General features: G+C 66.1%; 1 protein-coding gene across 1 annotated transcript; it reads right to left on the bottom strand.

Annotated features, from left to right (window-relative positions):
* Positions 1-518: 518 nt before the first annotated feature.
* On the bottom strand, positions 519-9,140 carry ERFE (erythroferrone). Its single transcript, XM_036237450.1, has 9 exons — positions 9,026-9,140; positions 7,353-7,543; positions 5,221-5,343; positions 4,660-4,762; positions 3,226-3,458; positions 3,046-3,154; positions 2,857-2,947; positions 2,165-2,243; positions 519-1,092 (listed from the first exon to the last, which is right to left on the bottom strand). The coding sequence occupies exons 1-9, from the start codon at positions 9,138-9,140 to the stop codon at positions 994-996; spliced, it is 1,143 nt and encodes a 380-aa protein (XP_036093343.1). The 3' UTR covers positions 519-993.
* Positions 9,141-12,285: the final 3,145 nt, after the last annotated feature.

The raw sequence follows: 12,285 nt of genomic DNA on the forward strand, positions 1-12,285 counted from the left end.
GCTGCTGCAACAGCACCATGGACTGTGCTGGGCTTTCCCAAGGCCGGCTCTCACCTGTCAGCTTGGGGCCACGTAGCCACCCAAGTGGGGAAGAGCCTTTGAAGAGCCCCAGAGCTGGCAGTGAGGCCATGGGCGGGCTTCGAGAGCTGTCAGCAGGGTGGGCAGGGCCTAGCCATCTCTGGTCTGGTGGGCGGATCTGAACAGTGAGCCTCAAAGGGGAAGGAAGGGGATCTTTTGCGTGATCAGGTTTGCGGAGGGGAGGGCAGCTCCTGTTCGGGGAGCCGTCTGTCTGCAAGGTGAACGTGTGCTCGTTAGAGGTGCAGACAACTGGCGGCCAGGCCTGGGCGCACACCCCGCGAGCCCCGTCTGGTGTCCAAGGCTGCTGTGCCTAGGAGCCACAAAGGCATGGTTGGGGGCGGCAGGCAGGGGCCAAGGAGCCCCAGCTGGAGACGGAGCAGTGGGCAGGCCGCTGCTGCCCAGCCTGGCCGTGCTGCTCCCGCTGCTCGCCGCCCCCCCCCCCGGCTCCTCGGCCCTGTGCTGGCCGTCCCTCTGCGCCAGCAGCCGGCAGGCAGGCCTGCCTGTCCCTCCGCCGGCCCGCCTGGCAGCGCACGAGAACACAGATGGGAGCGGTGGGGCTGGCCATGGCGGAGCAGCTGAGGCTGCGGGCAAGCGGCCGGAGCCCAGGAGGGGCCCAGGTCCACAGCCAGGGAAGAAGCAAGTGCTCCTGGGTGCGCTGACCCCAGCTGGTGTCGTTCCCAGGGTCGCAGCCCACCAGGGCCCTTCCCCCACAAAAGATGGGCCTTGAAGTCCGTCCTGGTTCTAGGACTGCAGGCTCGCATGTCCCCTCCCCAGGCTGCCATAGTGGCCATCTCTGGGCTGAACTGTGCCGGCCAGTGTGGGCGGTTCCAGTTGGCTTGCTCCTGCAGGCGGCCTCTGGCACTCGGCCCCGTCCAGAGATCCTAAGGACCCCAGCCCGGCTAGCTGGGGTGGGCCTCACACGCCCAGGAGGACAGCGCTGAAGTGGGAGCCGCTGCGCACAGTGAGCGGGGAGCCGCTGGCGTTGTCCAGGAAGACGGACGTGTGCTGCCCCGTCTGCGGGGGAGGGCAGAGTCAGCCCGACGCTGCCCACTGCACCCCCACGCCCGCCTGGCCGCTGAGGGCGCGGGGCGAGGACGGGCCTCGCCCTCAAACCCAGGCCTCCGACCCCTAGTCTAGTGCTTTTCTTCCCGGCTCCTGCAGTTCCCACGTGCGGAGCGAGGCTCTGCCTGGCCAGCAAGGGGTCAAGGCTTCCATGGGTTCCAGCTGCACGAGGAACCTGCAGGGTCCTCGACTGGGCTCTGACGGTGGCTCCGAACCCCAGGCCTGGCCCCTGACCCGTCTGACAGGGCCATCCTGGGACCAGCCGTCTGGCCTGGCTGCCCCAGATGTGGCCCATCCCCTGGGGACTCCCAGAGCCGCAGCCTCTGGGGACGCACCTGACCTTCATTTCGGAACCCCCGGGGCATCATGTGCCCTTCGACTTCTCCCAGCAGGCTCTGTGGTGCCCGGGAGCTCTCTGAATGCCGTCGGCAACCACAGCGGATGAGCCAGCTGGGCCTGCAGTCCTGACCACTGTGTGAGGGTGGGCGAGTTACTTAACCTTTGTGTGCCTTCGCCGGGCCCCCCCCCACCCCGTTTATCAACGGGAGTAACAGTAGTGTTCGGCGCCCCGCACCGAGGATTGAGGGAGCAGCGCAGAGCAGGGCCCAGCGTGGCGCTGTTTAAGCCCGAACCGCTGTCTGCACATCTGCACTTGCATTTTTGGTTTCCCAGTGACCCCCACCTCTACATCGATTCCTCAGCTGCCTGCCCAGATCCCCAGTGTGAGAGAGATGGTCACTTAGGGTTTTGTGCAGGAAATTACACATCCTGCTTCCCGCAATGGCTGTGGCCCGGGGTGTTGTGAGCTCAGCCTGGGCTGTGGAGCTGACTTGTTCCCTCACACCACCAGGTCCCTGTGGAGGGCCCACTGGGGGCGGGGCCAGCGGCCCTACAGCCAGTCTGGGGGGGAAGGGGGCCTGGACTAGTCAGTGCCGTGGTGCTGCCCTGAATCTCCTCCAGGCCTGGAGTCAGGGTGTGGCCCCCTGGAGCTCCTAACCACCCGCCAGCACCCCCTGCCCCACACCTGCAGGTACAGGACGCCATTCACGGAGATGGTGAAGAGCTCGCTGCTGCTCTCTAGGCCCGTGACAGCCTCCAGGGAGCTGTGGCCAATGCAGAAAAGGGTCAGCCAGTGCCTCCCGACCCCACCAACTTCACAATGTGCTCACAACCGACACAGGGCCCGGCAATGTGCCGTGGGGACAGCTGCCTTGGTCTGGCGGGGGTGGTATCTGAACTGGGTCACCAGGAGGAGTGAGGACAGCCCCCCAGGGCGAAAGGTGTGCTGCGGGTGCCAGAAAGGCGAACAGGCCCAGGCCAGGGGCAGTTCTGGAAAACAGCACTGGCGGGTGCAGCCGGAGGTGGGGGTGGCTGCAGTGTCGCTGAAGAGCTGGCTCAGGCCAGTCCTTGGGGGGCTTGCAAAACTGGAGGTCTCGAACATTCCTTCAGCTTCCACTGCAGCACCTGCCAGCGCCAGGGTCTGCTGTGGTGCTGGAGACACCAGAGGGCGGCGGGCAGGGGTCAGCCCGGCCCTCCACGGGCTGGTGCTCCGGGAAGACGGGACATGGTCGTGTGGGTCACGATCAAGTTCACAGGGGAGGGGAGGCCTGAGAGCAGGAAGGAGGCGTCAGGTCCCCCAGGCCACAGTGCGACTGGGGCTGCCGGGCCGGGAGGGGGGGCGCACTCACGCTGCTCGCGCCCCCCGCGCGCACTCACGCGTTGCGCTGGCACCGGGACTGGATGCAGATGAGCAGGCGCAGGCGGTCGCGGGGTCGCGGCGGTGCTCGCCTCGGCTGCTCCGCCAGCGCTGCGGGAGGGGGTGGGGGAGGGGCGGGGTGGTCACAGTCGGTGGTGGGCGGGGCCGAGGCGGCCCCTCCCACGCCGCGCCCCCGAGCCGGGCCTCACCCACGTGCAGCGTGGCGGCGAGGGCGTAGAAGCCGGCGACGGGTGCCGTGTACTGGCCGCTGGTCAGGTTCAGGCCCGGGCCGCGGCGGAAGGCGCCCTCGGCGTCGGGCTGCGGAGCGCACGCACGGTCACCCGGGGCCCTGTCGCACCCCCCGCCGTGGCCGCCCGGCCCGGACTCACCAGGTAGTAGGCGCCGAGCTCGTGCAGCGCGCGCCGCTCCACCGACGCGTCCCGGCGCAGGCGGCAGTGGAAGGCGGCCTCGACGCGCGGCACCCAGGGGCCCGGAGCCAGGGGCGCGGCCAGCAGCGCCAGCGCGCCTGCGGCCCCCGACACCGCCTCCTCGGCGTCCGGGGTGGTGGCCGGGGCCGCGGCGGAGCCTCGCGTGCAGGGCTCCTCGCGCGGCTGCACGGCGCCTGGTACGGAGCAGGCAGTGGCCGTGCGTCGCGCCCCGCGCCCGCTCACCTTCCCTTCCGAGCCCCGGACCCATCCCCCAAAACCCAGCACAAGAGACCCCTCCGGGCCTGCCTGCGGGGCCCGCAGGAATTTTGCTCTGATCCTGCGGTTGCTCCGGTTTCCCTCTACGCTTTGGCTGCCAGGAAGCTCAGGGCAGCCCTGCGCCCAAGGCCCCTGTTCTCTGCCTCACCTCCCTGTGCTACCCGCCCTTCCCCCTTGGTGCTGCTCGCTGGCTTGTTTGGTTTTTTGTTTATATTTTTATCATGTTAGCAAATGCAGTCAGATCAACCAGCCCTGGGCATTTTTTGAAGGAAGCTGGGTTTAAATAATTAGTGCGGCTACGCTGGAAATAGCATGGAGGTTCAGCCCCCGAAGCTGGCGTGTTTAAATGAACACTGCGGTGAAGCGATGGCGGAAGAGGCTCCCTCACAGCGCTTCCGATGAAATGAACCTAGCAAGGAGCCTGAGCCGCGGACCACAGCCGGCCACAGCCGGCCACAGTCCAGGGACGCCCTGCAGCCCGCACGGCAGCCCAGCTCAGCTGCCTCTCTGTGCCTTCCAGTTCAGCGACTCCGCCTGGGCTGGCGGTGCCCTGCGGAGGCCAGGCTGGGCTCCACCCTGTGCCGCCCCCGGACACCGTCCTGCCCGCCCTTCTTGGGCAGCCTCCTGGTGCCCTCCCACGAGTCTCCGTGCCAGCAGCTGAGATCTGTCAGAGGGAGGAACAGAGGTGACCGATGGAAAGCAGTTGGGTCAAGGCCCTGTATTGACTAGATGACCTCAGATCTCTGGCGACCCTGTGGGGTCAGAGGAGCACCTTGCACAGCTTAAAGGGCCCTGACTCTGCCCTGGCCGTCCCCACTGTGGGGGTATAGGTTCGGGTCTCTGGGCCTTCGCTGGGCTCACCTGAGTTCCAGGTGGGGCGTGGCTGCTAGTCCGTGAGCACCGACCGAGCAGGTGGTCAGGTCCACCTGCGCCTGCCAGCATCCTCCTCACCACTCCCCCGCTCCCGGCCCCTGACTCTCGGCCCGCCCCAGGCCAGCCGGGTGGACCCGGAGCCTGGCACGGCTCAGAGGCCTTCTTGGGTGCTGCCAACATGCCGAGGAGACCTGCCCCTGGCCCCCCTCACGCCAGGGTATGTGCCCACGTGGTGCGCACCCTTACCTTTCAGCAGCAGCCGGAGCTCCTTCAGCAGCGCCTCAGGTGGGGTGATGGGGCCTGGGGGGCCCTGGGGGCCAGGAGGCCCTGGGGGCCCTGGCAGGCCAAGCTGAAAAGCAATCTTGGCCGTGAGGACATCGGAATGGGCAGGCTGGGAACCCAGGGCCCTTGCCACTAAGGCAGGCAAGAGGCGCTCCCACTTTGACCCCCAACCCTGTCGCAGGGTCCTCAGACCCCAGAGCAGGCAGGGACGTGGGGGGCAGAGGGGGAGAGCAAGGCTTGGAAAGCTGCCCTCTGGGCCAGCCCAGGCCTCATGTACCAGGATGCGGAGGGAAGAGAAGGAGGCCGCCTGGCATTCCAGGGGTGCGGGGTAAACGGTTGCAGCAGGTCCCAAACTTGGGGTCACCTGGGCCCCTGGCTTGGCACTCTGTTCTCCGACCCAGGCTGAGGGTGAGGGTCTGCTGGGTCAAACGTGTGGGGTGCGGCAGTGGGGGCGGGGACCCGCCGGGGGAGGCTTCTCACGTGGGCTCGCACATGCGCACACATTCGTGGGGCTCCCCTGCTCACCTTCAGTTTCTTGGCTTTGCCTCTGCTCCCTCTCTTGCCATTGACACCCTTGTCACTCTGCCTGACGAAGAGCATCCAAGTGTCCCAGGGGTCGATGCTGTGTGCTCGCTCGGGGCCGGGACCCTAGGACGCAGGAGCCATCGGGTCAGTTCCCACCCCCCCCAATTCCTACAGTGGGCGCCGGCTGGGACACTTCAGAAGGTCACTGTGCAGGACTGGCCTTCAGCACTTCGATCCTGTCCTTGTCGACTGTCATGCCCTCAAAGCCAACACAGCCCCTGGGGGTGACCCCTGGGGAGCAGAGGAGCCAGGACGTGGGCAGCGGAAGACGGGGCGCGGAGCTCTGAGGCAGGCGGCAGTCCTGACGCTGCGGCCTCCCTGGCGGCTGCAGTGCACACACCTCCCAGGAGAGTTCCGGGGAGGATGGGACCACCCACACCCACGGGTGCCCAGGAAGAGGTGACTGTGATTACTGGGGTGTCCAGCTGCCAACAGGCCTCGCCCTCCACCCCCCAGCTAAGCCCCGTGGCCCAAAGTCCCAGGAAGCCCCACCTCGGCTGTCGCAGTCCAGGGCAGTTAGGGGGTTCGGGCAGCCCAGCACTGAGACGTCATGACTCGAGGCCTGCGCCCGGGGCGGGTCGCTGCTCATCTAACAGGACTTGCGGGACACATGACCCAGGGACAGTGACAGTTCCAGAAATATCCATCCCTGTCCATGCTCCATTCTAACCAGTCCTGACACTGAGGAAAGTTCCAGAAGGTGCCTTCCGGGGAGAAGCCTTTGACCATTTGGGCACCGGGCCCTGGATCGTCTGGGCAGCGGGCAAGGCCGCCGGCTGGAAGGCGTGGAGGAGGTCACGGGGCCCGGCCCGGGGCTGCTGGGAGGACGGGGCTGTAGGGCTGGCCAGGTCCTGCCATCAGGGACGGATCCCCCTTCACGGCCTCTCACTGCCCTCAGCACAAACACGGGGCGGGGGCCCCACGAGCGCCGGACACAGGTGGCGAGCTGACCCTCCCGGCTCCCGGCTGGCCAGGGGCCCGTGGACGGACTCGGACCCCGGTTTGGTTTGGGGGAGCAGAAACAGGTGGAGCCAGGTTGGTGTGGGGACCTGGGCCAGTGTCGGGCAGCGCCCTGGCTCCCCAAGCTCTCCAGCCTGGAAGGGGGGCTCAGAAAGGAGCTGGGAGCCTCTGGTGCCACCTCGACCCCCAGAGATGGTGCAAGGCCAGAACCGTGCTTGGAAGCACCCCAGAACCCCCTCTGCTTCCTGGCGACTATGTAGACATTGGGTGGCCCTCTCCTCTGGGTGTGGCTGGCTGGCTGGCAGGGTTCGCCTTCCATCCATGACAAGTGGCTGGGGTGGTAGAGGCGAGGACTTCAGGGGGGCCCCTGCCAGGGATCCCCAAGGGCTGGCGGCCACCTCCACCGGTGGGTGGGGTCCTTGGCCTTCGTGGTTCCCAGTGTGATGCCGAGGACGCAAAGGCCCAGGCGTGGAACCCAAACTACCTCGCCATCTGAAGGGTCCACTCGCGCCCTTCCGTCCCCGACCTGACCCCCTCTGTGCCAGCTGGGACCGAAGGAACAGGGCAGAGCCGAAGAGCACCTCTTCACAGCCAGAAGTCGCACGTCTGTGGGGCGGGGAGTCTGCCCCTCACACTTCCCCCACACCCACGGCAAGGCGGTTTCTGTTATTCACGGGGAATTGCCCCAGATCCACTGGGGGAGGGGTCAGTACTTTGCTCACACCTTTACAAGCACACTCTTCTCCATGTCACGAGAATTAACTTTGCACTTAACTTCCTAAGCTCCGCGGTGCCCCCCAAACGGCATTTATCCCTGGCCTAGGGGAATTTTGCTGTAATGCCAAAGAAAACTGTCCCGCGCCGAGGGCAAGGCTGGCCTCTGCGTCAGCGCCGGGGCCACCGCGGAGCTTCGCGAGCTCAGCGCTTTTATCCCCTCGTTGGAAAGCCGGACGTCAAAGTCACCAGGTCCGGGGCCGCGACGTCGGCTTACGCGGCCCGGGACGAGCCTTCCGTGCTCGGTTCGCCCGCGACCCCGGGGCGGCGCGGGCTCCGGGGGGCGGGGAGGCCGCGGGGACGGAGCGCAGGGGGCGGGTCGCGCGTCTCGGCCTTACCGGCGGGCGGGTGGCCTGCGCCGCGCGGCCCGGCCCGGGTCCCGCGGGCAGCGCGTGGCCCGGCAGCGGCTCCTCGCGCGCGCGGCCCGCCGAGGGCGCCCCGGGCGCCGGGGCCCCGAGGCCGGCGGCGGCGGCCAGCAGCCCCGCGAGGCCGAGAAGCAGGCAAGCGGCCATGCGGGCGGCGGGTCCCTCTGGGCTCCGAGCGCGGCGCTTCGTAACCGCTCGCGGACTCCGCGCCTTATAAAGCGCTTGAAACCCCCGCCTCGCCCGGCGCGCGTCACCGCCCGGCGCCCCCTCCCGGCCCGGGCGCGCGCTGCATCGGGGCGCGGGCCGGGCGGGGCGCAGCGGGGCGACCCCGGGTCCTCGCGCGGCGCGGGCAGCACCCCCTCGCGGTGGCCGGCGCGCCCCCTCCTGTCCGGCCCGTCTGAGCCCCAGCTGCGGCCCGGGGGTCCCTCTCTGTGCGCTGTCCTGCGCTGTCTTTTCGCGGGCAGCCGGGGCGCCCCTTCCTCAGGCCCTGCAGATTCCCTTTTCCCCCCAGGAAGCCAGGGCACCCTTCCCGCCAGCACCCTAGGAGATCCAGACGTCGCTGGCATGGCTGAGCACACCAGGGAAGAAGGACCCGCAGGTCCCCTTCCTCGCAGCCTCGCGGGGCTGCCTCTCCCGGTGGCTGAGGCCCCTGCAGGGACCTGAGGGTGGGGCCCACAGCCAACGCACAGCCCCAGGCTGGGCCCTGCACTCATGGGGCTGGACAAGACCAGGGTGGGCAGGACCGAGCCCTCTGGTGACTCAGCCCGGTGTGGGGGCACCAGGCTGCCCACTGGGACAGGTGGACCAGACGCCGCGGGCCTGAATTCCAGGCCCACCCCTGGGCTCTTTGTCCTGTTGAGTCCCCACGGCCTGTCACCGGCTCCCCCAAGGTTAACAGCATGAGCGCAGCACGCCAGGCTCTCTGACCCCTGTGCCCCCCAATTCCTGCTCCTAGTGGGTGCGGGGTGCATTTTGTTCAAGCCTGGGGAAGGCGCTGCTGAGGAACGCGCCTCCCAAGGGCCTGCCGCCCATTCCAGGGGCCTGCCACCCACGCCAAGGGACGATTTTCCTTTCTTCTGAGAGGGGACGCCTTGCCCTGTCCTGTTTCGGAGCAGGGCCCCTGGGTGGCCCTCCGCTCCTTGCCGCTGCATCGCCTAGTCTCTGTCACCAGCCACCGGTCCAGGGCTGGCTTCCTGCCCCGGAAGGAGGAACAGGAAATGCTCTGTGATTCTGCCTCTTTTCCTGTAGCATGTGGGGATGTTGGTGGAGGGTTGTTTTTTGTTTGTTTGTTCGTTTGTTTGTTTTTTCATTTTTTTGGTGGTGGCAGGGGAATGTTAAAGAAAAAAATTACCCTGCCCAGCCCGAGAATGTATGTCCCCAGGAATCAGTGTGTCCCGTAGAGTTACTTATAAGATGTCTTCCAAAGGACATTAGGATCGGAAAAGTTCTGTCTTTATCCTTTCAGCAATTAAAAAAAAAATTATCAGTGGAACGAAAACATCGAAATTCCTATAGAAATTGCAGATCTCCAAGATACTTGGGAAACATGGCTCACGGAATTTATACTTTACACAGCGTACGAACTTATTTCGTCTGCAAACATTCTGCAGCCTTGTTACAAATGATGACATTCGCTCCAAATCCACGCGGGGTGTCCCGGAAAGCCCCTCCAAGCATGAAGGGGTTCTCGGTGGCTTCTCGCTTCTGGGCCCATGAGGAGAGGCCGGTGGGAAGGCAGGTGTTGGGACTTCGTGAGGACATGTTTGCGTGAGCTGGGGTGTAGGCTTCAGTGTTAGGCATTAGCATTTTATTCATATTCACTTCTGCTTATTTGGGGGACGACCCATGACCCGAGGTGCCAAGTGTCGGGCGATCCCTTTCCTGAAACGTGCTCGGCTAGTACGGGGGGGCTGGTGTCCCCAGGACAGGCTGCTCCGTGAGCGTCCACACCCGGCACCTCACCACTTCTCGCAGGACCAGAGGGGCGGGCGGCTGGACCAGGGACACACGGCCGGGCTCTGGGTGGCGGCCAGGCCCTCTTGCCCCCAAGCTCAGTCACGTCTTCACAGCTGCTGGTTTTGCCCCTTCGGCTCCTTCCTATTCGAGGTGGTGTGGGCACGAGCGACGCCCCGAGCGCGAAGGATGCTGAAGACAACGGCCCCGCCTCCCCCCCCCCCCCACTGAGACAGGCAGGCACTCCACATGGGGCTTCCTGTGGGGCCTGGCCGAGAGGGACCCCAGGGGCTTGTCCGCAGAGCTTCCCCCCACCCGGGGGAGGAGGAGAATGCCATGGGACAGCCGGCTTGGTGGCTGTCTGGGCACTCCCGGGGCCTGCCCTAGGGTGAGCTGAGCTCATGGTGGGTGCCACGCGGGGCCCGTCGCCTTCCAGCTGCCGAGCAGTGTGGGTCCCTGGGCTGTCGGCACTGCGTCACAGCAGGGCATCCGCAGGCCCACGCGAAGACAGAGGCTCCAGGCGGCGAGGTCAGAGCCCAGGACAGACAGCAGGGGTTTGCTCAGCACCCCTGGTTCTTGTGTGGCCCTCTGCGGGAGGCACTCAGCCCCCGAGACAGTGTGCTGGTGCGTGAGGCCGGTGACAGCTGGTGGCCCTGAGCCCTTGCCTGGGATCCACTCGTAAGTGAGGGGTGAAAAGGCAAGGCCAAGGCCAGGAGGAAAGAGGCCGGCGAGACTCGGCCCCAGGACGGAGGCCGGGAGGCCTGGGGACCACGCTCCAGGGAGTCCGTGCTCAGGGCCAGTTGCCAAGGGGCCAGCCCAGAACCCGGGGCTCAGGCTCAGCCTCTGCCACCCGTGCTGGGGGTGTGTGGGGAAAGAGAGGCCCAGTTTGGGGCACACGTGACCCTAACGATGTTCGAGTGACATCATTTCCACCTCATGGGGGGGCCCAGCCCGTTTGAGGCCAGCGTTGAGGACAGGCACTGTTGTCATGGGAAACAGTTATTTTCCCAAACAGTCAACAATCCTAGTGACGTCCTGCAGGGGGCCCGGATCGAATCGGTTCTGGTGCCGGCGCAGCTCCTGCAACACCCCCCCGAGGCGATGGCATAGACTGGCCGGGCGGGGGTACAGGGGGGGGCTTCAGGTGGGGCCCCCTGCGTTTCTGGGGTCATGTTACACGACAAAGAAGGACTGCGGCTTAGTGAAGAGTCGCACGGGCCAAGGACCCCCAGAAACAGGATGGCATGGCATTGGACACCCTTCCCCTGGCCGCAACCCACAGGGCTCACAGTGGGGGCACAGGGGAGGCGGGGGGCCCATGGGTCCCAGGGTGGAGATACCGAGATACCACAGGAGGGGCTCAGGCCTCACCCTCGCGCCCCACGCCTGGCCGAAACCTCACCCTCCCTCCTGGGCCTTCCTGTCAGTCACGGCCTCGGCCCTGGCTCCCCGGCGCCCGATGCCACCAGAATGTCCCCCGCTCTTCCCCCTTCCTCCGAAGGAAGGACCTTGCGGATGAAGTCATGGGAACGGAGCTCCGTTTGCCCCGAACGCAGCAGGACCTGAGGCCGGCTCGTCACGTGGCCTCCAGTGTCGACGGGGGACCTTTGCTGCTCCCCGGAGCCTCTCCAGCACCCGCCGCCATCTAGTTGTCAGAGCAGGTGGCTGTCCCCAGTGCTCAGACGAGGACGCTGGGGCTCAGATCTTGGGCCTGGCCCAAGGTCACGATGCCACCAAATGAAACCTCATCCAGGCCCAGCCCCTCCGACAAACCCACAGACTCGCTTCGGTTCAGGGCGTCTACTCGGTCCCCGCCGCCTGCTGGACATGGGGTCCAGTGCCAGGACCGCCCCCCCCTCCGACGGGTCCCGGGCACTCTCCTCTCTCGCCGCCGCCCAGAGGGTCTTGGGGTCCTTCAGCTCCCCTCTCCATTTAAGTGAAAGGCTAGATATACGCGTGGCTCTGTTTGCCATTTTAGCAAAAATCACATTCTTCGGTGTGACTGTGACCAAAATCGCCTCAGCCCCGGGCCCTGAAAGACCCCCGGACGGTCCACTGGCTGAGGAAGCCGCCTGGGCTCCTGGGCGCTCGTCCCACGCAGGAGCCACTCCGCCCGGGCAGGTCTCGCCCCGGCCCGTGCCGCCGTTCACGCAGCAGCTTCGTGCCTGGCTGACCCCCGTGTGCCCACTGCTGGGGACTCAGGACAGTCAACGGCAGCGTGCTGCAGGCCGAGGGCCTGGCTCTGTGCTGGGCGCTGGGGACCGATGATGAATGACGCGGCCCTGCAGGGGTGGGCTGCCTTCCCTTGCCACCTTTGTGGCTGTGACCACCCCCTCTGCAAGGCCCTGACGGATTCCAGGGCGACACAGTAGGTCCTCACGTGACATCGTCGATGGGTTCCGCGACTTCAAGCAAAGTGGACATAGAACAAACGCAGAACAAACCAGTTTTACCGCAGACGGGATAGAAGCAGGAGTTAAGCTCCAGAGTCTCCTCAACAGTGTAACGAAAGAAACGAAATGAAACAACGTCGAACGAAGCAGCTTTGAGACCTTGCTGCGGACGCGCACACTTTCCACGGGGAGACCTCGCCCAGTCGACTCAGGAGGTGGTCGGAACTGATGACAGCGACTGCCACTGACCCGTCCATTCGATTACAAACATTTTCATGGGGGTGTCGACTGCCCGATTCCAGCGGAGCTGGAGGGGAGTCTCAGTCACCAACGTCGCCCGTGGGAGAGATAGTGTGCCCCCGCCTGGCAGACAGGCACCCTTGGGCCGGGGAAGCGGCCTCCCCCTGCGGGCCTGAGAGCTTGGGGGCCCTCGCACTTCCTCCCAAGCTGTCCAGTCCCCGTTCTGGGAGCCCGCAGGAGCCCCGACCTTGTAGAGGGTCCTCTTGGGGACACTTCGGTCAGGGAAGAGGATGGCTTGGCCTTCCGCAGGGACGTTCCTG

This window comes from Rousettus aegyptiacus, unplaced genomic scaffold (genome assembly GCF_014176215.1).
Source record: "Rousettus aegyptiacus isolate mRouAeg1 unplaced genomic scaffold, mRouAeg1.p scaffold_m13_p_2, whole genome shotgun sequence".
In the NCBI taxonomy this organism is placed as follows: Eukaryota; Metazoa; Chordata; class Mammalia; order Chiroptera; family Pteropodidae; genus Rousettus; species Rousettus aegyptiacus.

Coding starts and splice junctions, on each gene's coding strand:
- ERFE (XM_036237450.1), bottom strand. CDS start 9,140: ATGTCCTCACGAAGTCCCAACACCTGCCTTCCCACCGGCCTCTCCTCA. Junction 7,544..9,025: donor GGCTTTCCGGGACACCCCGC/GTGGATTTGGAG, acceptor CTCGGAGCCCAG/AGGGACCCGCCGCCCGCATG. Junction 2,244..2,856: donor TCCCGGTGCCAGCGCAACGC/GTGAGTGCGCGC, acceptor CATTGGCCACAG/CTCCCTGGAGGCTGTCACGG.